Consider the following 26369-nt stretch of genomic DNA (forward strand, 5'->3'; position numbering starts at 1 on the left):
AGATTATGTGTCTGAAATCCCACTCTCAGTATAATGTAATTAAATAGGATGATAAGATTCAACATTCTGCCCTGCGTGTGTACTAGAAAATCCAATTTTATTACATTAACAATCCTATACCAGGGGCGCCTGGGTGGCTCAGTTGGTTGGACAACTGCCTTCGGCTCAGGTCATGATCCTGGAGTCCCGGGATCGAGTCCCACATCGGGCTCCCAGCTCCATGGGGAGTCTGCTTCTCTCTCTGACCTTCTCCTCGCTCATGTTCTCTCTCACTGTCTCTCTCTCAAATAAATAAAATAAAATCTTTAAAAAAAAAAATCCTATACCATTTGTTCTTTGTTTTGTTGTTTGTTTTAAAATAATCTCTATACCCAATGAGGGGCCTGAACCTATGACTCTAAGCTTAAGAGTTGCACATTCCACCAACTGAGCCAGCCAGGCTGTCCGGAGTCCTATAGTATTTGTAATTTTTTTTTTAAAGGTTTTATTTATTTATTTGAGAGAGAGAGACAGTGAGAGAGAGCACGAGCGAGGAGAAGGTCAGAGAGCGAAGCAGACTCCCCATGGAGCTGGGAGCCTGATGCGGAACTCGATCCCGGGACTCCAGGATCACGCCCTGAGCCGAAGGCAGTCGTCCAACCAACTGAGCCACCCAGGCGTATTTGTAATTTAATAATGCTTCCAAACATTTTAGAATGTCCAACTTTCAAAAAAGGAATATGAATATGTAAGTATCCTAACAGAAATTTAGTAAACAGGATTTGATAAGGAAAAAACATAGTATTTCCAAGTACAGGGGGAAAAAATGGACTATTAACCCTAATAGGTCAGGTTAATGCTATAAATTTATGGAAAAAAGCAAGATGATACGTATAAAACTATGAAGGTGATAGTTATATATGAGGATAGATCCTCATATATATATATATATATATATGTATACATACATACATACATACATATATGTGAGGAAGTTCAACATCACTATAAAAATGCTACAAGACTGAATATGAAGGCATAGGACACATCTGTCTTATTTACCATTGCACTCCCAACACCAAACAAACTATCTGCAAATAACAGGCACTAAGAAAATACTCAAATCACTGGAAGTATTCAATACAGGCAAAAGAGACATGATCACGTGGCAAGAGAAATAAACTGATTTAACCATCAAAACAGAAGTTGGAATTAGATCAGGAAAACTTTAAGGATTCTGTAACATTTTCATCATCATCCCAGATTTTAAATGGGGGTCACACTCTAAAAGGAAGAACTTTTAGAGCAATGCCAATAACTAGAGGCTACATCATAATCTACCAGTCTCTTTATACAAATCTTTGTCAAGTGGGAGAAAAAAGAAAGAAGGGAAAGTGAATCACTAAACATTAGTGGTCTCAGAGGACAAACTATATCTATCTACCTATCTCTCTCTCTCTACACACACACACACACACACACACACACATTTCTATATTTAGAAACTAAATAATCATATTAATCTAAAAAAATGACCAAGCCTATGAATCATATTAGAAGAATTGATCCTTTAGGCAGCTGGGTGGTGCAGGTTAAGTGCCTGACTCTTGGTTTCAGATCAGGTCCTGATCTCAAGGTCCTGAGACAGAGCCCTGACTCGGGCTCCATGCTTAGTTCAGAGTCCGCCTAAGACTCTCCCTCTGCACCTCCCCCACAACCCCCCTCAAATAAATGAATAATTAAGAAAAAAAAAAAGAATAAATCTTTATGTGCTATATTCTATATATTAACAAATAATTAATGGAGGATATGTCCCTGGTATCAAAAGTACATAGAAACATCTTTCTTCCATACAAGCCCCAAACTGAAAAGTCCTGTATCAGTTAAACAATTGCTTAGTTGCAGGATTAATTCAGAAAAATATAGGATTTTTATATTTGTACTTACCTTGCTTTAATGATAAACTATAAATTTGACTCTTCATCTCTCTACCCTTTCCCCTGTACTTGTATGAAACACAAATATTTTAGAAAATATTGCATCATATACAAATAGGTTACACATTAAATGTATAACCTATTTGATCACAGAAAATTATAATCCTGATCATGTACACTCATGTGTCTGAATAATTCTTGGCTACTTTAAGTAAACAAACTAACGTCCATTACAATTTCATATTAAAGATATTTTTGTTAATAATTTAGTAAGGCTAGGGTGCCTGGGTGGCTCAGTCAGTTAAGCATTCAACTCTTGATTTTGGCTAGAGTCATGATTTCAGGGTTGTGAGATCAAGCCCCATGTCAGGCACCGCACTCTGCATGGAGTCCGCTTATTCCTCTCCCTCTGCTCCCCCCATAACTTGCTCTTTGTCTCTCTTTCTCTCTAAAATAAATAAAATCTTTAAAAATAATAACAATAATTTGGTATATATAAACTACATATATATATTTGGATATATAAACTACAGGGCATATAGTTACAATTTTGCTTGGTAATATCAGAAATATTCAATTTTCTAAAAGCTATTTAACCCTGCTCATTTGCTTTCCTTAGACTATTTGGTAAGCAGCAATAGGTTTACACACGAAGGGGCCATCATTGTTCGTGTCACTTCTTTTTTTTTTAATTACTTTATTATTTTTTAGTAGTGCTTATCACTTCTCACATATTTTAGAATTTACTTATTATGGTTAGTCCCAGTCTCTTTCCACTAGATACTTAAATTCTAAGAAGACAGGATTTTATCTGGTTCACTGCTGTATCTTCAACACTATGCCTGATATATAGTAAGTGCTCAATAAACAACTGTTAAATAAACAAAATGGCATTAAATCATAACTAAATTTCAAAATGGCCATAAATTTTAAAGCAAAATTCTGGACAAATGAGCAAACTACCAAAAAAGAAATTGTGTTTTTTGTAACTACTCACAAGCTTGTACTTTAATGATCTTCTCTTTAAAATAATGTTATAAGAACTGATACACAAATTCAGTAAAGTCACAGGATACCAAATCAATGTACAGAAATCCCTTGTATTTCTATACACCAGTAATGAAGCATCAGAAGGAAAAATAAAAAAACCAATCCCATTTACCAAAAAAAACAATAAAAAAAATAACTAGGAATAAACCTAACCAAAGAGGTTAAAGATTTATACTCTGAAAATGATAAAACACTTAAAAAAGAAACTGAAGATGACACAAAGAAATAGGAAAACATTCCATGTTCATGGATTAAAAAAACAAATGTTGTTAAAATGTCTATATTACCCAAAGCAATCTACACATTTAACACAATGCCTTTCAAAATACCAACAGCATTTTTCACAGAGCTAGAACAACAGTCCTAAAATATGTATGGAACCACAAAATACCCTGAATAAACAAAGCAATCTTGAAAAGCAAAAATGTAGGTATCACAATTCCGCGTTTTGTAATTATATTACAAAGCTGTACTGATCAAGATGTATGGTACTGTCACAAAAACAGACACACAGACCAGTGGAACAGAATAGAGAACCCAAAAATGAACCCACAACTCTATGGTCAACCAATCTTTGACAAAGCAGGAAAGACTATCCAAGGGAAAAAAGGGAGTCTCTTCAACAAATACTGTTGGGAAACTGAACAGCAAGATGCAAAAAACAGAAAACTGAACTGCTTTCTTACACAAAAATAAATTCAAAATGGATGAAAAAACCTAAATGTGAGAAAGGAAACCCTCAAAATCCTAGAGGAGAACACAGGCAGTAACCTCTATGAGACTGGCCAGAGCAACTTCTTATTAGATACCATTCCACGGCAAAGGAAACAAAAGAAAAAATAAACTACTGGGACTTCATCACAATAAAAAGCTTCTGCACAATGAAGGACACAATCAACAAAATGAAAAGGCAACCTACAGAATGGGATAAGAAATTTCCAAATGACATATCTGATAAAATCTATTCAAACTTATAACACTCAACACCCAAAAAACAAATAATCTAGTTAAGAAATGAACAGAAAACATGAATAGACATTTTTCCAAAGAAGATATACAGATGGTCAACAGACCTATATAAAGATGATCAACATCACTTGGCATCAGGGAAGTGTTTCTTCCTCTACTTCTCTGGCCTTTCAGAAAGTAAAACATTTAAAACAAGAATCCAGGACTCTACTCCATCTTATTTATTAGCTCTCAGAAGTCTCGGGAAAAGCTATTTCCGCCTGGAAGCCTATGTAAATCGGACCAATGTAAATGGCAATTAATTCACAAACTGATGGCACATCTCTGGAAGGACCTATTTAGTAGAGGCTTCTATCAAGGTTAAAACAATAATCTTGTTGTTTAACCCTTAAACTGTCCCTGTTCCCCGTCCCCCAGGGGACTTACTTAAAAACAAGTCCTGGAAACCAGCCCAGGTAACAAAGCTCAAATACAAGGGTGGGTCAGGCCAGGTGGAGACATTTGATCAGTGGGGGAATGCATACTGTCTCCCTAGCTACCAAGGCGTATGGGCACCTTTTGGGCGCCAATTCTGACCAAGGTGATAGATAGGCTGGTTCAAATGTCTACTGGGGTAAATTGTAATTCAATTGGTCACCTAGCATGACGGTGCAGCTTTCTCTGTGTGTTAGAGTTTCATTGGCCACCTGTGCGTGGCCAGGCCCAACCTCATGGTCTTTGCCCTTAAAAGCTAGTCTGTGAAACAGAGAAAAGTCGCTCTCTCTTTTAAGAGGCATGGCCCTGGCCACTCAGTTTGATTCTTGATGCCTAGTGCGAAATAAAGCTTTGCTTGACCTTCGCTTTCTATCAGTCTTGCTCCTTTAATTACGGACCCATTTTGGGGGGGACCTAACAATCTCATATAAGTTTTATATTAGTTTATTTCTCTCCAAAGTACATACTACTGAATTTGAGAAAAATACTTAAGATCCTACTATACTCTCTTTTTTTTTAAGATTTTATTTATTTGACACAGAGAGAGAGATCACAAGTAGGCAGAGAGGGAGGCAGAGAGAGGGGGAAGCAGGCTCCCCACTGAGCAGAGAGCCCAAAGCAGGGCTCAATCCCAGGACCCTGAGTTCATGACCTGAGCCAAAGACAGAGACTTGACCCACTGAGCCACCCAGGTGCCCCAAGATCTTACTATACTCTTAATGAAATCTTTCTGTCAGTTATGAAACCAATAGAGCAATCTAACTTCTTCATTAGAATACCACGGTTGTCATAATCAAAGTTATTCCCAAATTCACATGTATGATAGGCATTTCTTATAAAAACAGTCTCTTTTTGGAGGAAATAAAAAATACCAACTCCTTAGTTACCACAGATTTGTATCATTAGACCTTCCTGATTTTAATGTTGAAACATTTTTCAAGTCTTTCTCATACCACTTAACCCTAATTAGAATAAGGCCTATCCTGTTAACTTAATCATTTTTTAAAGTAGCAGGAAAAAAAACAACTTATTAAAAGAATGAGTTTGTCCCCACTAACACAAAGAATATTTTAATTTCTAAAAGGCCTTAGTAAAGACTCAAAGGACCAGGGTTTTATCATCTCAGCCAACAGTTAGGAGCTTTATGATCTTGGACAACTTATTAAATCTCTAGATTTCAGTATCTTGTTTTTAGTATGAAGGCAGATTAATTTCAGCACTTAAAAAATTTTAACTTACCTAAAACTATCAGTTTTCTCTTTAGTTTTCCAAATCTTGAATTCATATAAATTTTCCCAACTTCTACATATATTTCAGATTCTGGAGAATTCCTTTTTTTTTTTTTTTTTAAGATTTTATTTATTTATTTGACAGAGAGAGACACAGAGAGAGAGGGAACACAAGCAGGGGAGGGGGAGTAGGAGAGTGAGGCGCAGACTTCCCAACCAGCAGGAAGCCCGTTGCGGGGCTTGATCCCAGCACCCTGAGATCATGACCTGAGTCAAAGGCAGATGCTTAACAACTGAGCCTCCCTGGCACCCCAAGATTCCGGACAATTCTTGGCTGAACTTGAATTATCTTTCAGTTAGCCAGAATTCGCTGTTTAAAGAAATAAACCTTAAGGACTTATTATCTTTATTATTAATTTATGAAATACTGATACCTATTTTTATCTTTTATTATATTTAAGGAGACATCAGAAATTATTCTTACCATCCCCCTGCATGGACACATCTCAGAACAATTCAATAGTACACTATTGCTACCTAAGTACAAGCTACATAGAAATTATTTCCAGTAAAGATACATGTATATCATTTCAAGGGATTTCTTTCTTTTTTTTTTTAAGATTTTATTTATTTATTTGACAGAGGGAGAGAGAGTACAAGCACTGAGAGCAGCAAGGGGAGAAGTGGGCTACATGCTCAGTGGGAGTTGATCCGAAGGCCTTTATGCCAGGACCTCAGGATCATCATCTGAGCCAAAGGCAGACGTTTAACCAACTAAGCCACCAAGCAGCCCTCAATGCATTTCTGAAAAATAAAGGAAGTCTAGTGATGATAAAATTTGCTCTAAATTAGTAGAGACAACCACATCACTGACAGATTCATAATTTACAAATATATAACTGATTAATAAAATTTCTCAATGATCAAAAAAACTCTTCCTTGATAAATCACATACATGTGTTTTGTCACCTTAGTAACTCTTTCTCCCTAAAATTTTGTATATTGGTGATATTAGTGACTTTTTATAGACACATAAGTACCACTAGAGGCCACCAAATACTTCACTTTTTAAAACTGGCTCATTTATAACATAAGGAGATGACCGTGCACAGTAATATCTATAACTTGCAAAGTTCCACATGAATACTCAAAGATAATACCAACTCAAGCAAAAATATCTGAACATATTCCATATAAAAAATAAGATGTCTAAATTACAGAAGAACTTGATTAAACCAAAAGCCGAGGGTTGGGGAGATAGATAATATGACAACATCATTCCTTGTACACCTTTGAAAATAGATTATATGACCTAGGAAATGGATGCTCTCTCTAAATAGCTGTTGTCATTTATAATTATATTATTTATCTATACAGAGGTATATAGATACTGATATAGACAGATAAATAAAATCCAAATTCACTATTTCTTCTTCCATACCACAAAGTATGGAAGTCTTTCACATATAATAATGTTTTCATATCTAAAGTTGGCTACCATCTACAGCAATTAAAACTAAGAAATTCTATTGTCAAAGTCACCCCACATATTTGAATCCAAAATTCTGACTTGAAGAATAAAATCTGGCTCAGAATCGTAGAGAATATCTGAAAAAACTTTGCCCTGAGTTTCTAGGTAATCTGTTACATGTCCCCTCATCTCTTCCAATGTCTTCCTCCTCACTAAAAGAAAATAGAAAAAAAAAGAACAGAAGGCTCAAGTAGCATCTAAATTCTGTAGATCCACGTGAAATCTTTGAGACAAAATGGGAATTCTTGCTATCTGAATATCCACCTTTTTTGTACAATGATATATTCCACTTCAAAGGTTTCCAGGTACTCCAGAAAAACTTTATTTAGTCATGCTTTTGGGTTTCTATCTAAAGTCTTTCCTTAAGTAAACATTGCAAAGACATTCTCTTAAGTTCTCTTTTAAAACCTTTTAGTTCCAGCTTTTACAGTTAGTCCATAATCTATTTCAGGTTAATTTTTCTGTGTAGTGTGAGGTATGACTAAGATTCAAGTACAGAAGACTGACAGAATACTGATACTACCACTTTCCAGAGAAAATAAAATAGGCACACACACACACACACACACGAAGAAAACTGACATAGTAATCAAAATAGTATAGTACTAGCAAGAAAAAACACAAGGATTGACACTTAGATCAATGGGACAGAATAGAGAGCTCAGAAATAAATGCTCACAAGGTCAATTAATCTATAACAAAGGAGGCAAAAATACCCACTCTCTTCAACAAATGGAGCTGGAAAACTAGACAGCCACATGCACAAGAATGAAACTGGACTATTTTCTTACACCATGTACAAAAATAAATTGAAAATGAATTAGATTTGTATGTAAGATCAGAAACCATAAAACTCCTATAAGATAACACAGGCCATAAGCTCTGGGACACTGTCTTAGCAATATTTTGGAGGGACCAGTCTCCTCAGGGAAGGGCAACAAAAGTTGAAACAAATGGGATTACATCAAACTAAAAAGAGGGTATTATGCTAAGCAAAATAAGTCAATCAGAGAAAGACAATTATCATATGATATCTCTGATATGAGGAATTTGAGAGGCAGAGTGGGGGGCTGTGGGGGTAGGGAAGGAAAAAAATGAAACAATGGGACCAGGGAGGAAGACAAAACATAAGAGACTCTTAATCTCAGGAAACAAACTGAGGGTTGCTGGTGTTGAGGAGGGATGGGATGGCTGGGTTATGGACACTGGGGAAGGTATGTGCTGTGGTGAGTGCTGTGAATTGTGTAAGACTGATGATTCACAGACCTGTATCCCTGAAGCAAGTAATACATTATATGTTAATAAAAAATAATAAAAAAGCTTTTACACATAAAAGAAACCACCAACAAAACTCAGAGGCAGGGACGCCTAGGTGGCTCAGTTGGTTGGACGACTGCCTTCGGCTCAGGTCATGATCCCGGAGTCCCAGGATCGAGTCCCACATCAGGATCCCAGCTCCACGGGGAGTCTGCTTCGCTCTCTGACCTTCTCCTCGCTCATGCTCTCTCTCACTGTCTCTCTCTCAAATAAATAAATAAAATCTTTAAAAAAAAAAAAAACTCAGAGGCAACCTAATGAATAGAAGGTATTTGCAAATCATACATCTGATAAGAAATTAATATTCAAAATACATAAAAAGTTATACAACTTAATACCAAAAACAACCAACCTGATGTTTAAAATGGCAGAGCACTTGAACATTCCTTTTCAAAGAAGACGTACAGATTTCCAACAGGCATATGAAAAGATGGTCAACATCACTGATCATGAGGGAAATGCAAAACCACAGGGTAATATTACCTCACACCTGTCAAATTAGTTACTCTGAAAAAAATAAGTGTTGGTGAGGCTGTACAGAAATGGGTACCCTTGGGCACTACTGGTGGGAATGCAAAGCGGTGCAGCCACTGTCGAAAACAGTATGGAGGTTCCTCAAAATATTAAAACTAGAACTACCATACGATCCAGTAATTCCACTTTCAGGTTTTATCCAAAGAAAACAAAAACATCAACTCAAGGGATGCCTGGCTTAGCCAATTAAGCATCTGCCTTTAGCTCAGGTCATGATCCCAGGGTCCTGGGATTGTCCCACATCCGGCTTCCTGCTCAGCGGGAAGCCTTCTTCTCCCTCTGCCTGCCACTCCACTGCTTGTGTTCTCTCTGACAAATAAATAAATAAAATCTTTTTTTTTTCAATTTTTATTTATTTGACAGACAGAAATCACAAGTAGGCAGAGAGGCAAATGGGGGAGAGGGGGAGCAGGCTCCCCGCTGAGCAGAGAGTCCAATGCAGGGCTCAATTCTAGGACCCTGGGATCACAACCTGAGCCAAAGGCTTTAACCCACTGAGCCACCCAGGCACCCCATAAATAAATAAAATCTTAAAAAAAAAAATTCAGTGAGTTATATGTACCCTTGTGTTCACTGCAGCATTATTTACCATAGCCAAAATATGGAAGCAACCTAAGTATCCATCAATGGATAAATAAAGAAAATGTGCCGCAAATATGTATGTATATATATATGAAACAAACCCTATGAAATTTTTACATCAAATTAGCATGATGAAGACTGTCTTGTACATTGTCTGACACCAAATGCATGGGTTTTTTTTTCCAATAACAACTAGGTGTCCAACAATTCAAGAATTCTGACACTATCTCCCAGTGTTAGCATAGACTCTGCAGGTCAAGGGCTCGGGACTCAGGTTCCACAAGAATGCCCTCACTTTAGATAATAGCTGCAAACTGGGTCCCTAAGCTTATCCACTTCTGCATGCAGAATACAAATCCAAAATACCACCTCTGCCTCAAGTTCAATAACCTGTTAGAAAAAGAGAATTCAAGAAAATAGTATTTGTATTTACCAATCTATTATAAAGAATACAACTGGGGAACAACCAAATAGAGGTATTAGGCAAAGTATGGAGAAGGGGGACCTTCAGAGCCTCCATACCTTCTCAAAAGACACTACCTTCCCACCATATCACCAATACAGAAGATCTCTGAACCCTTTCATTTTGGTGTTTTTATGGTAAATTTTAATAGGTAGTCAAGACTGATTAAATCATTGGCTGCTGGTGGTCTCCAGCTTCTCATCCTTCCCTAGGGAGGGCTGAAATTTCCAAACTTCTATTCACAGGGTTGGTTCCTGAAGCAATCTAGGGTCCACTAAACCAATCAGCTATTCATTAGCATAGAAAAGGCAGAATAGTAAATTCCAACAAGAGTTTCAGAAGCTCAGAGCCAGGAACTGACACAAAGACTAAATATTAGCGATGTCACAAAACAAAACAGTCAAGGAGAATTACGATATGGAAAAAGACATTCAAATTCAGCAAGAACACTGTGGTAGAGAAAAGCTAGCTGTCCACTAAATCTGTTTCACTTTTCTCCTAGGCACATATCTAGGCTTTATTTGCCAATTAAACTCCCATTATAGTTAAGAGGGTTGGGGGCTACCTTACTGACTTCTGATAAATAGAAGGAAGTGACGCACACACCCTCCCAGGCCTATCCCATGAAAGTCAACCCTATCCTCCATGCTTTCTCATACCACTCTGTCAATGGCAATACCCAAGATGACCTTGAGAATAACACTATGAAGATGGTAAACCCCCCACCCATCTATCCCATGCCACTAATTAGACTTCATGAGTGTAAGAAGAGAAAAACTTCTATCATACTAGCCACAAAAATCTCAAGGTTTATCTATCATAACAGCTATTATTACCTTCATGAAATAAGAAAATATTAAAAACTTCAACTTTGTAATTTCAGAATGGGAAAGACATAAACTACACTTCAGAATAAACCCTTGAGATGTGAGTAAGATGGGTGATGAGCTGACAGTGGATGGCAAGAAATCATAACACTACAGCATATTAAATTATTAACAATCACCTGATAATAGCTCTTAGAAGAACTGATATTATCAGAAAGGGTAAATGAACTTTCAAAGTTTTAATTCTTGATGCCATATTCTTTCCAATGTACCACACTTGTCTCTCAGAGAAATGGAGACAGCAAATCAAGGAGAATCTTTTGAAACATATTATAACAGAGAAATAGGATAATAGCTAAAAGAGATAAAGTCAAGAAAAGATTTTTTTAGCTAGTCTTAACAATATACTTGGGATCAATGGAAAGAGAAGACTCAAAAAAGGAACTGGAAGTTAAGAAGAGTAGAAGAATCCATAGCAGTGCTACAACAATTATAGGACCGAAGAGCAGCAGCACTCCCTGAGGTAATGAGGGCCAGGCTGTTTGCAAACAACGGGAATTTGTAGTAGTTTAGGCCTGTGTAGACCTACATCCTCCTCAGGAAATTCTCTAGGGCTGTGAACCTTGCCCTACGGTGGCTCTGAAAGCAGTACTGAAGCAGCAGACCTCAGAGACTGGGTAGGTGAAGGATCTATGGCATAATGGAGATTATCAATGCATCAGTAAAATAAAGAGAATTATAAGTAACTGGAAGTCTAGTATAAGATAATAAGCCTCTTCAATGAGCATAGAGGAATGTGAGAATAAAATTAAGACTGAGTATCCTCCACTTCAGAGATGCTGAGAGAGATGCATGCTCTAGACTACATCAGGTTCCGGTTTTACTAGAAAACAAAAATGGGAGTTCAAACCACCACTTACCAGCTTAACCTCCATTTATATCTACTTGCTTTGTCATGAACAGAACTTTAAAAGTCCTTTTTGTAGTCCCTAGCATGTTTTAAAAGCCATGCAAAACTGAAAGCCCTTCCACAAATTTTTCATATCATCATTAAAAATGATCATCAGGAGCACCTGGGTGGCTCAGTCAGTTAGGCTTGGTTTTGGCTCAGGTCCTGATCTCATGCATCTGAGGAACAAGCCCCCGATAGGCTCCCTGCTCAGTGGAAGTCTGCTTTAAGATTCTCCCCCTCTGGTTTGAAGTGGCGGGGGGGGGGGGGGGGGGGAGGTTGGGGTACCAGGTGGTGGGTATTATAGAGGGCACGGATTGCATGGAGCACTGGGTGTGGTGAAAAATAATGAATACTGTTTTTCTGAAAATAAATAAATTGGGAAAAAAAAAAAAGATTCTCCCCCTCTGCCCTTCCCCCAACTCACAGCACATGTGCTAAGATACATAAATCTTAAAAAAGAAAGAAAGAAAGGAAGAAAGACAGAGAAAGAAAGAAACCAGAAAGAAAGAAACTGAGGGCTCCTGGGTGGCTCAGTATGTTAAGTGTCTGCCTTCAGCTCAGGTCATGATCCCAGAGTCACAGGATTGAGTCCCACATGGGGCACCCCACTCAGCATGGTATCTGCTTCTCCCTCTGACCCTCCCCCCTCTCATGCTCTTTTTCACTATCTAATAAATAAATAAAATCTTTTTTTATTTAAATAAAATAAAATAAAAACTGAATTCATCACCAAGTACCCTATGTCAGCACAAAGGCTTTGGACACTACCTATAATATCTTTTGTAAGTATCTTTTATGATTATATATTTTTTATTTTTAGCTGTCTTCATGTATTTCTTAAATCTCTCTGGCTGGCAAATTATCCTGCCTTCTTTATTCTAAATAATTGCTCATACAGGTGGCTTTTTATACTCACATGCAGAAACCCACATTTTTACCTATTGCCATATATTTCATCTTCTTAACTAACAGCCTATAGTTACAGCCTTTTAAAATCTTTGTGAATCTTGATCCTATCATCCAATATGCTCACTACCTTTCTCATTCTCCTTTCATGCATACTACTCTACAAAAAAGGGCGAATATTCTCTTCATTCTTTTCTAACTCAGTTCCCTGACCACCCAGGACTTACACCTTGGTCGAAAGGAAAGCTGCTATCCCATTTGTTATGCTTGATGCATTCTAAATGGCTTAAAGAATTAGAGCATTACATGGTACTTACACCAACTTCTCTGCACAAATAATATCCCATACTAAGACTACTTCCATGTTAAAACTGCAGAATGTTGCATACACTATTTTTTTCCTCTTTTCTCCAACCTATACTCACAGTTACAGAAAACTGGATTCATACTGATGGTGGTCAAATCCCTGGTCTATAAATAACTCAACTACTTTTTTACAAACATGAAACTTAAAATATTACTCTTTTACTCAAGCCACTTTTTTTTTTTATCATACTACTTTAGTCTTCTAAAAAAATCAGACAGTTCTACAAATGCCTCAGTGCAGGCATTCCAGTGAAGAATATGGCATAAAATTTTCTGAATAATAGTATAAAAGGATTCACTTCTGAGACTGGGCATCTTTAAAAAGAGCTAGTGACAGAACAATACTATTTTGCTTATGTCCAAACCCTAGCCAATAAAAATACTTCATCCCATAATCAGAAATAGATTGTTAGCCATAGAATTCCTCTGCAAAACAATTCTTACATTTTCTTTGAAATATTGTTACTAAAATTAACTGTAACTTTATTTATATGACTGTCTGTGGTTTTCATGTGTGCCTAAAAAGCACGAGAAAAAGATAAAAATATCCCAGAATTGGAAAAGTAGTCATTATGTTTGGTTTAGCTTATTTTCATATTTTTATTTTTAAAATCCATCCAAATTAAGTTCAGCATTTCTCAATAGATGAAAGGGAAAAAAGGGCAATTTTTTACAAAAGATTTTGTTTGAGAGAGAGAGAGAGACAAGAGGTGGGAAGGGGGAAGGGAAAGAGAAAGAGAGAAAGAGAGAGAGAGAGAGCAGGAGCCAGGGGAGGGGCAGAGAAGCAGACTCCCCACCGAGCAGGAAGCCTGACCTGGGACTCAGGACTCTGGGATCGTGACCTCAGCCGAAGGCAGACACTTAACTGACTCAGACATCCAGGTGCCCAAAAAGCAAATTCTTTACATAAAAACAGAAGGAACAAATTCAGCATCCTCTAAATTAAATTTGGGTTTTGACTTATTAGTGAATGGATACCTAAAGTCCTTTCCCACAAGTCATAAAGTTTAATCTTCAGGCTAAACACAATAACTTGTGTCAGAACTTACATACAACAAATATATGCTGATTGAGGAGAGATGACAATAGAAAATAATTTCAGTATTATACTCTGAATCCATATTTGTCCTCAGGCAAAATAAACGTGTAAAGTTGGTTTCTATACAACACAGCATTCTCTTAACATTTCTGAACCTCAGGTCTTCAAAATTATAGAACCCTGTTTTCAGATCCTGCCCTTACACTAAAATATAAATGCCAACCATAGTTTAAAGTGTCACTCTCAGAATATTCTGAGATTGTGGCTGAGACTAAGAGTCACTACTTCATGCGGTAATGGGTTTAAAACCTAGCTCTGATACATCTTAGCTGTTAGAGCTTAGTGAATTTGTTTTAGCTTCCTAATCCTCAGTTTACCTATTGTAAATTAGATAGACTGCCACTATTCAACCAATTTATATGAGTTCATCATAATCTTTCAATCTTATGCAACTCTTAGATATTAATATTAACATTATATGCTAAAAGTTGTCACACTACTTTGGAAGGGCTAAGATCCTCCCCCCCTTAAATCACTGGCATAGGGTCACAATCACCCTGGAATCAACGAACCATTTTGGGGGGTGCCTGGGTGGCTTAGTCAGTTATGTGTCTGCCTTCAGCTCAGGTCATGATCCCAGAAATCTCGGATCAAGCCCCGCAAAGGGCTCCCTGCTCAGTGAGGAGCCAGCTTCTCCCTGCCCCTCTGCCTGCTGCTCCCCCTACTTGCTCTCTCTCCCGCTCTCTGTGAAAATAAAATAAATAAATAAAATAAATAAAATAAAAAAACACTTAGGGACTGAGCCAGATCACCTCCAACTAGACTAAAATTTTATCAGGCCTATATCTGGTCTAGATACGACAGGAGTTACTTTAAGTTACACAGTATCTCGCAGTTATTCAAGTTATTATTATTCAAGTGCAGAATAGCTACATGCCCCTAACGCATCAAGCATAGCACAAAGCAATAAATAATAAAAAGACAACAAAAATTTAACAGTTAATGAGTCTATTATGTTTTTTTTTTTAAAGATTTTTTTTTTTTTAATTTGACAGAGAGAGATCACAAATAGGCAGAGAGGCAGGCAGAGAGAGACAGAGGAGGAAGCCGGCTCCCTGCTGAGCAGAGAGCCCGATGTAGGACTCGATCGCAGTACCCTGAGATCATGACCTGAGCCGAAGGCAGCGGCTTAACCCACTGAGCAACCCAGGCGCCCAGAGTCTATTATGTTTTTAAAATGGGCTAATACATGTTAGATCAACAGATTTATTTTGTATTTGACAAAGCACAACAGATATTAAGAGTATCAAAATTGCTATTCAATGATGAAAAAATTAAAAAGAAAAACAATTTCCAACGTAATCCAGCAGATCAAATACTTTTTAAATATTAACCCAGCACCAAAAAAAAAAAAAAAAAAAACCCAACTTGAAATTCTTTGCTAAGAATCAGTCAAGAGGTCATCTAGGAAAATCTTAGGTGAGGAAAAGTTCTGTCAACCTCTTAGCTCCTCCACCTCACCAGTCAGTGGCACATGACTCTACTTGTTACTGGAGATACACTGAGAGCACCTGAACATGGGCATGTCTGTCACACAAGGGAAAAATAACATTTACTAGGTAGTGAAATCAGTAAGTGTCTCTCCCTCCGTATAGGAAAAACACCAGACACATTAGGGTATCCATTTCAAAACACAAGAATAACCCCTTCCCAGTCATAGCTAAATAGCCCCAATAATGTTGTTCTTGAAACTTAAAACAGTGGTTTACTGTTCACACTGTCAAAATGATGTAGTTTACATTCCTCCACACTCTGTGAGAACTCACGAAAAACTTTTCAATGGTCCCCAGCACCAAAATTTTCCCCTTTCAGTCATCACTAGAAAGGATGCTGAAGCAGGGCTTAAAAGCTTTATTAACGCAAATACCTGCTTATTCATAAGACCAATTACGAGTATATGTATGCATGTGGGGGAGAAGAGAAAGGACTACAGTAAGGAGCTCTCCAGAAAGTTACTTTTCCTGAGATCCTCACATTCTTTCCCTATTTTTTAATTAGCAATAATCGCGCCTCGGATAAACCTCATTGGCTACGATACTGCCACTGCGCAAAGCTCTTTCCCTATTTTTTAAAAAAAGATTTTATTTATTTATTTGAGAGAGAGAGCATGAGAGGAGAGAGGTCAGCGGGAGAAGCAGACTCCCTGCCAAGCAGGAAGCCCGATGTGGGACTCCAGGATCATGACCTGAGCCAAAGACAGTCGCTTAACCAACTGAGCCACACAGGCGCTCTCTTTCCCCATTTTTAACACCAAACTTCAAGATTTGCCCTCTCTGTGTTTCTACAGACACAGAGCCCTCTTTATACAGTTGGGTTATAACAAATTAAGCATTCGACAATGTATCTTTTATCCTCTATAAGCAGAAATGTACAGTCATTAGCTAGAATGAGAAAATTCCCAGTTTTCAACATCAGTTTTATTCCTACTGGGTATTTCAGACCCATGATAACAAGAGAATGAACAATTCTGCTGCGGGGGCTGGGGAGGAAGGGGAGATGCTGCAACATGTCGAGCAAGCAACAATGATAGCAATCATCATCATCATCATTATCAACAAGCTACCTCATTTGCTGAGCACTTACTTAATGGAAGCCGTTGTTCTCAGCATTCTGTATATTTTTTCCCATTATATCTTTATAAGACCCTATGAGACCGGTACTGTTGTTATCCTCATTTTATAGATGAGGACACTGCTGCTCAAAGAAGTTAAGTAACTCGACTAAAGTCATACCATATAGCTGGGATTTCCACCCAGTCACCTCCAGAGCCTACACTCTTCACTATCAAATCATACCAAATGTTCTCTCAACAAGAACTGCTTTAGAGAAAAGTTCTCGTGTGTGTGTGTGTGTGTGTGTATACACTCACATGATATAAATACATATAGACACACACATATACACATATCCACACTCCACTATGTTTGAGAACAAAACTTTATAGTCATTGCAAAATACCTTTGTTAAGTATTTGTTAGTGACATACTACCACTGAAGCCACTAGGCTAAGATTTTAACTAACGAGTCAGGAATTTTTCAGCTTCCACTTACATAAAGATCATCGATTTCTTCTTTAATATTATAAAGAAGTTCAAAAGAGAAAAGAATAGCAAAACAGGCATTCCAGAATCAATATATTCAAAGGATACTGTACTTGGGGACAGTAGGATTATTTCTAGTAACATGTTACAGTTAAATCACCAGATTATTTAACAGTAACTATAAAATAAATAGAACCATAAATGTAGCATAAAAAGAAAAGTATCACCATAAAAGCACAATGAAGCAACACCAACTTACCAATTCAATTCCCTGTGGAAAAGGTGTATCATCCCAGTCCTTCTGCGGAAATCTCTGGATTATTTTCCCCAGACCTGCTCCTGACCCTATTAAAATCAAAGTGAATTAGTTACACAGCACAAAAAAGTCTTAATACTTGTTATATTAATACTTATTTATAAATGTGTATGTGTTGAAGAAATCAATATATTAATTAAATATTCTCAAGTTTTAAGAGGCTTAATAAAAGTATTTACCTTCTAAACATAATATTGAAATACCAAGCAATCCCTACCCTATAGACCCCAAAAGAGTGACACATATGAAAAGCTAAGAAAAATAAACAGAGGCATTAATATTTAGAACCTCTACCATACCATGAGAGAATTACTCCTATTCCTAAATAAGGAAAGCCATCTTCTCAGTATATCTAGTTGAAACCTAAAGAAAACTCTTCTAGGGAGACAAGGTAATCTTAAAGTGACAAATGAAACGGGACTATTAGGACTATGCTTTAGTTATAGGGTACATGGGCACTATTACAGGTAAAGTAAGGATTTTTAGAGTGGTCTGAGAACCTGACAATTGTGTAAGCAGGGTTTCTCAACATCAGCACTACTGGCATTTTGGGCCAGATGATCCTTTGTTGTGTGGTGGGGGTCAGGGTTGGGTTCGTCCTGTCTAGGATATTTAGTTTAGCAGCATCTTTAGCTTCAACCCACTATCACCACCAAGTCATTACAATCAAAAACATTGCTGTGTCCTGGGAAAAGGGGGCAAAACTGTCCCAGGTTGAAAGCCACCAGCCTATAGTCTCACTGTCTTAATTATCCTGTGATTCTAAAGAACAGATCAACTTATAATTGAACACTGGAGATATAATCTGTGGGTAAATTAGGTATGGAAAGTACATGTTAGATTTAAATTACATTTTGCTATCCCTTTTAAAGAGCGTCGGGTCCTTGCATATTTTACATGTTGTCCCAGTTGACTTCATAGCAAAAGCACCACACTCTGGTTATTTGTACACCTACCTTAAGGGATCCTTAAACACCTGATTCAATTTGCTAATTTAAAAAATTATCCACCATCATCTATTACCCTCTCCCTGTGAAATCAACTTCCCCTTTGGCCCTCATGTAGAGTTCAATCACTTTACAGACAAATTTTATCTTTAAGGGACAAATAAAAAAAAGTTTAATTCATTTAACTGAACAACTCAGTACTGTGTTCTAAAAATGAGGTCACATTTGAAAAGGCAAAATAAAAACATTCTCAATTAAATTAACTCTGCAGTATAGTAACTCCTTGTATATCCATCATTATAGGGGAATGAAGGATCTCATTCAAGGTAAATCTAAATTAAAAATGGTTTATCACAGGCACTTACTTTTTCAAAATCTACCTCAAACATAACCACTTCTGACATGGCAAGCAGAGCTAAGTCAGTAAATTGCTAAGTACTCGGGATAAACAAATGAAAAAGACATGGCCCTATCCTCAAAAAACTCATAATTATTAGGAGAAACAAATAAACTGATAATTTCAGCATATTATGGTAAGTACAAGGATAGAAGGGAATTTAACCCAGCATAGCAGAGAATACTATGGAAAACATTCTAGAAAAAATGACAATGCTTTTACTTTCTTTTAGTACCATCTTTGTATCCCCAAGCACAGAGCATCCTAAATACCTAGCATTTAATTCATACTGAGTTAAATGTTAATTTTAATAAATTTGTTAATACTGACATAAATTGTTTTCATTTCCCATCTCCCTGTCTTTTCAGAGATAAATGCAAGTTACTTATGTTTAAAAAGGTATCCACATATTGCTTATTCAGTTCTAAGAGTGATATGTAATACATTTTAGGCTCAAGAAATACTTTATATTAATTTTTACACATTTATAAAAATCATAAATGTTAATTGTAGAAAATTTTTTAATATATAAAAATATAAAGAAGGAATCACCCATAATTCCACAGCTAGAGAAAATCACTGTCATTATTTTAGCCTATTTTATCCCAAGTTTTTTTGTGAACACATGTATTTTTGTACACATGTATTTTTTTCTAAAGAACTAAGATCATACTAAACTCTAGCTATATCTATTCATTTATTACCTGGTATTTCACAGTAAGTCTTTGATTTTAAACACACATTTTCTAGTTACTATTATAAATAATACTGCAAAAAGCATCTTTCTATATGAATCTTTTATCTTCACCTCTGTTTCCCCAGAAAAATTCTTCAATATATAACTACTGGGTGAAAGAGAATGAAAAATTTTACAACTAGCACAATCCCATAGGGTCCATCAGAAGACATTCAACAGTTTTTTTACATTCTGTAAATTCTTTAAGCATAAGATCAGCATTTTCACCACATTCTTATCAACTATTCTAAACATTCGTTTGCTTTAACTACTGTCAATTTGAGAGATTAAAAGTTCTTCCTTGGCAGCAGCATAACTTTCCAAAGTTCTCCGGAAGTAACATATTTACTGATTTTAAAATTATATGTAATGTTTCAATAACATGAAAGCTCAGTTTGAAATACTGATATAACATTTCTAAATGCACACAAAGGGCGCCTGGGTGGCTCAGTGGGTTAAGCCACTGCCTTCGGCTCAGGTCATGATCTCAGGGTCCTGGGATCGAGTCCCGCGTCGGGCTCTCTGCTCAGCAGGGAGCCTGCCTCCATCTCTCTCTCTCTCTGCCTGCCTCTCCATCTACTTGTGATCTCTCTCTCTATCAAGTAAATAAATAAAATCTTTAAAAAAAATAAAATAAAATAAAATAAATGCACACAAAAATATGATTCATGAGTGATATAACTTTCAGTTATATCAGATAATGTTATCTGAAATCAGATAGTTATCTGAAAATGGAAATTATGTTAAAAAATAACAAAAAACGGTAAAATAATATCTCACCACAAATAAAATGCATATAAATTGCTACAGCTACCAACTTTTAAGGAACTTATGAAGATATCTTACAAAAAGTAAATGAACATTGTTTCTTGTTTCTTAATTTTTTTAAGCATTTAGTCGGAATATTTAAACTCATTTTCCTGGTTTATATATTTTATCTGACACTTATTCTTATAGGCAATACTGTTTGTATGTAAGAATGCTAAGAAAATGGCATTTTACATTGAGAAGCAAGCCGCAGTGAGGGAAGAGTGTTCTAGAGTCAGATGTCCACTGTGGACTGATCCCTATGTCCAGAAGCAAAGTACACCATGCCAACCAGAGTGGCTGCAGAAGCAGCTCTTATTTGTACCACATATTAAATGGGGCTGAGTTATTGAGTTGGGGAGGAAGAAATTCCCTAAAAGAAAGGGGACACTTCCCACAAAGGAGAGGTGCTAGGCAGACGAAATTGTGATTGTCCAATGCATTGTATGTAGCTAAACTGGAAAAAGAAGGGCCAGTTAGTAATCAGTGCCTTCATGTTTTTTTTCCAGTCCCTGGTCTCCTACCCCATCATAAAATTAAGAAATAGGATGACTGATGTAGTTAATATATTAAAAGGGGATGTTCAGCAGGATACCAACACATTTGGAAATGCTTTTCTTTGAAAAAAGTATATATTCTAGACAAACTGTCCAAAACAAATTTAGGAAGGGTGAGGAAATACTGGTGTGGTCAGGCACACTTTTCCCTCCTTTATGTTTGGTAACCCACTATCCCCTGGGTCCTACTAGAGCTGCGGGCTACCCAGCTCAGCCACAAAGATTAGCAAGTAACCTAGGATGATCCAACCATCCATCACCCCCCCTGACAAAGTGACTTGGCCAATGACCCTAGAAGAGCCCAGCATATTCTCTGGGGTTGCTAACTAATATTCTACAGGTATGGCATTGCCAGAAGTTAGAAGGAAGAAGTATATATGCAGAAGAACTACTGACTGAGTAAGGATTGATTAGGCAGTGAAATGTAATACTCTGCTCCGCACAAAACAGGATGCTTGATAATTTGTTGTTTGTACCAATTGACAAAAATCAGTTATTTGAGTGCCTTCTCTGTGTGTTTAGAGTATAGATGTACAAAATACATACTTTTTGGTTTAATATAGACTCTGAACTTTGATAGTTTCTACTCTAATATATGATTCACTAAATCTTCCTGTGATATGTTTATCTAAAAAACGAGATCAGGGGTTACCCACCCTAGAAAAAAGGTCACATATGATGAGGCTATATGATGTCCATCTGTTCACATCATTTTCTATCAAAAATGGCATCACTCGGGCGCCTGGGTGGCTCAGTGGATTGAGCCGCTGCCTTCGGCTGGGGTCATGATCTCGGGGTCCTGGGATCGAGTCCCACATCAGGCTCTCTGCTCAGCGGGGGGCCTGCTTCCCTCTCTCTCTCTCTGGCTGCCTCTCTGTTACTGTGATCTCTCTCTGTCAAATAAATAAATAAAATCTTTAAAAAAAAAATGGCATCACTCACAGTTCAAGAAAGGGTAGCAGTAACATTCAAGAACATAAAATCCTACCACTCCTCTCACCAGCCAGAAAAAAATTACTAAATCCTTTATTTGGTTATTATATTTATTGTTACTTGTCCGTCTCATCTCACTAGGATGAAAACAATGATTTTTGTCCTACTTTGTTTACTGATGTATCCTAGGCACTTAGAATAATTCCTGGTATTTATTAGATACTCAACAAAATACTTGTTGAATAAATAAATGGGACTGTAGGTGGGTAAGGCCATCTATAAACTGGCAAGCAACTTATGACCGGAATGACCTGGCTGTAAAAGGTATTCAAGACAAATCAAATCCTACTGCAAGGAAATTCTGAATAGGAAAAGTGAGGCTAAAGCAATAAAAAAACAAACATACAAATGTATCAAATTTTGTGATGATAGGTGCGCCTGGGTGGTTCAGTCAGTTAAGGGTCTGTCTTCAGCTTAGGTCATGATCCCAGGGTCCTGGGATCGAGCCCCACATGGGAATCTCTGCTTAGTGAGGAGCCTGCTTCTCCCTCTCCCTCTGCCACTACCCCCTGCTTGTTCTTACTTGCTCACTCACTCTCTCTGTGTCAAATAAATGAATAAAATCTTTTAAAAAAAGAAAAAGGAAAAAAAAAAGTCTTGTTATGATGTAGAAAAAGGTCAGGCACCACAAATGGTCATGTGTAAAACCCAAGTTAGAGAACAACAAAAATTCTAGGCAGACCTGCTAGCAGAAACAAGTGAAGAGTATACACACATAGAAGGAAGCAGAGATGCCTCAGGAGAAAGGTTGTACTGCTAAATTCTACCTCCAGTAAACTCTGGCAGCACTATAATGTCTGTCACCAAACTTTAGAGGTGTTTGTTTGTTTTTTTAAGAGACAGTGAGAAAGATCACAAGCAGGCAGAGAGGCAGGCAGAGAAAGAGGAGGAAGCAGGCTCTCCGCTGAGCAGACAGCCCGATACAAGGCTCGAACCCAGAACCCTGAGACCAGGGACTGAGCCGAAGGCAGAGGCCCAAACCACTGAGCCACCCAGGCGACCCCAGAGGTATTTTTATGATACCCTTCCCTCAAGTTAGAATGAATAGGTCCGTATTACTTGTCACTAAAGAATCCAAACTAGAATACACTGTATCAAGCACCCTGATAGATCAGCTCCTTCAAACTGGTAAAAGATCTGGAAACAATTACATTAAAAGCTTTAGTCAGAAAACTTAAAAAGAAAAGTTATAGGGCCTAAGAGACTATCCTGCTCTAAATACCTGAAGAGCTATTACATGAAAGAAGATAGAGTGAAGCAGACTACAGCCAAAGATTTAATTCTGATTATTTTTTCTTTTTTTTATTTTTTTAAAGATTTTATTTATTTATTTGACAGAAATCACAAGTAGGCGGAGAGGCAGAGAGAGAGAGAGAGAGAGAGCAGGAAGCAGGCTCCCCACTGAGCAGAGAGCCAGATGCGGGGCTCGATCCCAGAACTCTGGGATCATGACCTGAGCCGAAGGCAGAGGCTTTAACCCACTGAGCCACCCAGGTGCCCCTAATTCTGATTATTTTTTAGTTATTTTTGAGTCAACATAAAGAAAGAACCTTCTAAGAATGACAATTATTAAAAAAAAAAAAAAAGAATGATTTGCCACAGAAAGCAATGATCATACCTGAAGTTTTAGAACAAGCTACCAATTTTTCTGGTCTAGAAAACCATACAGGATGGTAAGAGAACAAATCCAGAAAAGCTGGCAAGCAAACTATCACATAAATTCTTTTATTTTATTTATTGTTATTTATACAATAACCCTATGCCAGGTTTGTGTTAGGTGCTGAGAAGACAAGGATAAAACTTGCTGTGAGAATATTTAGAACTTGAACTTGAATAGAGGTTTTTGAAATGCAAGTAAAAGGGCAGATGTAGGCACAGTATAAGACAATAAAGATTAGGAAAGAGGGACGCCTGGGTGGCTCAGTTGGTTAAGCAGCTGCCTTCGGCTCAGGTCATGATCCCGGCATCCTGGGATCGAGTCCCACATCGGGCTCCTTGCTCGGCAGGGAGCCTGCTTCTCCCTCTGCCTCTGCCTGCCTCTCTGTCTGCCTGTGCTCGCTCTCTCTCCCTCTCTCTCTGACAAATAAATAAATAAAATCTTTAAAAAAAAAAAAAAAGATTAGGAAAGAAAACCGTATTATTTAGAAATCAGGTCATGAGTCTAATGAAATCAGAGACAGACTAAAAAACTCCAAACTAAAAAATCCACATTTTGGAACAGAGCTATTTCTTACTTCCATTTTGATGTACTAGCAGCATCATTTAACCCAAAGATGAGAAATGTAAATTTTCAAGAATCCAAATAAAAAATAACTAAGGGAGTATACAAAAGAAAAATCTTTAAAAAAAAAAAAGAAAGAAAGAAAAAAAGAAAAAGCTTAAAAGCTGACATCCTTTCATGGCTTAAAAAGCAATAGAAAATTGTCTATAAGTGTACGGTGCTCACATGAAGACTTCTTCTCACGATGACTTTGTTTTTTTAGATGATTTATATACCTAGCAAACTTTATACTCAGTCTAGTATTATACTTTAATACTGCAAAGATATTCATGGAAAACTGTGGGAATTTAAGTATAGACTTTCTGACTAACACATTTCAAGCTAAATTTATTATTATTTACATGCAAAAATAAAAGTTGCTTTAGTTCTATTAATAATGAAGTATATTTGTCTTTTTATGTGTAGCTTTTTCACTTAGCATTATACTGGGGGGTAGGGGAAAATAGGGAAAGATTAGTAAAAAGGGTAAAAACCTTCAAGCATGAGTTGAGTAAGGTCTTTTCAACATCTGTTTATGATAAAAATTCTTAATAGGTGGGTGTAGAGGGAATGTAACTCAATATGATAAAGGCTATATATGACAATTCCACAGCTAACATCATACCCAGCAATAAAAAGCTGAAAGCTTTTCCTTCAAGGTCACAAACAAAATGAAGATGCCCACTCTTGCCACTTTTAAAACATAGTATTGTAAGTCCTAGCCAGAGCAATTAGGCAAGAAAAAAAGAAATGAAAGGCATCTAAATTGGTAAAGAGGAATTAAAATCATCACTATTTGCAAATGACATGATATCATATACAGAAAACCTTAAAGACTCCACCAAAAAAAAGTTGAAACTAATCAACAAATTCAGAAAACTTGCAGGATACAAAACCAATACATAAAACTTGTATTTCAATACGCTAATTAGAAAAACTATTGGAAAGAGAAACTAGGAAAATAATCCCATTTACAATTACAACAAAAAGAATAAAATACCTAGGAATGAATTTAACCAGGGGGATAAAAGACCTGTATACTGGAAACTACAAGACACTGATGAAAGAAATTTAAGACACGAATAAATAGAAAGGTTTTCCATGCTCATTAATGGAAGAGTTTTTCCATATTGCTAAAATGTCCATACTACCCAAAGCAATCCAACGATTTGATGAAATTCCTAACAAAATTCCCATGGTGTTTTTTATAGAAATAGAACAAGCAATCCTAAAATTTGTATAAAACCACAAAAGACCTCGAATAGACAAAGCAATCATTAGAAAGAACAAAACTAGAGGCAACAGAGTCCTTGATTTCAAGCTATATTACAAAGTTATAGTAATCAAGATAGTATGGTATTGGCATTGGTCATGATCTCAGGGTTGTGTGATGAAGCCCTGCATTGGGCGCTGTGCTCAGCAGGGAGTTGGCTCAAAATTTTCTCTCTCAATTTCCCTCTGTCCTCCCCAACCCCCCCAGCCAGCTCATGCTCTCTCCCGCTAAAATAAATAAATAAATCTTCTTGTTTTTTTAAAGAACTACGATTTAACAAAAACCAAGTGATCCAATAAAAATATAGGGAAGGACATGAAAAGACATTTCTACAAAGAAGAGATACAAATGGCTAACACCATATAAAAAGATTCTCCAAAAATAAATAAATAAATAAATAAATAAATAATAAAAAGATTCTCAACATCACTAAATCATTGGGAAAATGCAAATCAAAACCATGAGCTATCACCTCACATAGATTAGGATGGCCACTACCAAAAATCCAGAAAATAAAAACTGTAGGTGAGAATGCAAAGAAACTGGAACCCTTGTGCACTATTGTCTAGAATGCAAAATAATTACAGCCATTATGGAGAACAGTATGGAAGCTCCTCAAAAACAAAACAAAACAAAAACCAAAAGAAAAAAACCCCAACAACAACAGCAAAAAAAAGAATCACCATATGATACAGCAATTTTACACCTGAGTATACATCCAAATGAATTGAATATAGGATCTCAAAGAGATATTTGCACATCTGTGTTCACTGGAACATTACTGACATTAGCCAAGAGGTGGAAGTAACCAGATGAATGGAGAGTGG

At 36.9% G+C, this 26369-nt stretch overlaps 1 protein-coding gene and 1 pseudogene across 4 annotated transcripts in view; both read right to left on the reverse strand.

The window, feature by feature from the left end:
• SBF2 (SET binding factor 2) overlaps nucleotides 1-26369 on the reverse strand; it is a 484493-nt gene that overhangs the window by 352690 nt on the left and 105434 nt on the right. For all 4 annotated transcript variants that reach the window (XM_044258810.1, XM_044258813.1, XM_044258812.1 and 1 more), the window contains exon 2: nucleotides 17516-17601. In XM_044258810.1, the coding sequence (XP_044114745.1) occupies nucleotides 17516-17601 (86 nt within the window). The remainder of the gene's footprint in view (nucleotides 1-17515; nucleotides 17602-26369) is intronic.
• Nucleotides 16145-16270, reverse strand: LOC122914698 (annotated as a pseudogene).

The sequence above is a fragment of the Neovison vison genome, chromosome 7, assembly GCF_020171115.1.
Source record: "Neovison vison isolate M4711 chromosome 7, ASM_NN_V1, whole genome shotgun sequence".
NCBI lineage: Eukaryota > Metazoa > Chordata > Mammalia > Carnivora > Mustelidae > Neogale > Neogale vison.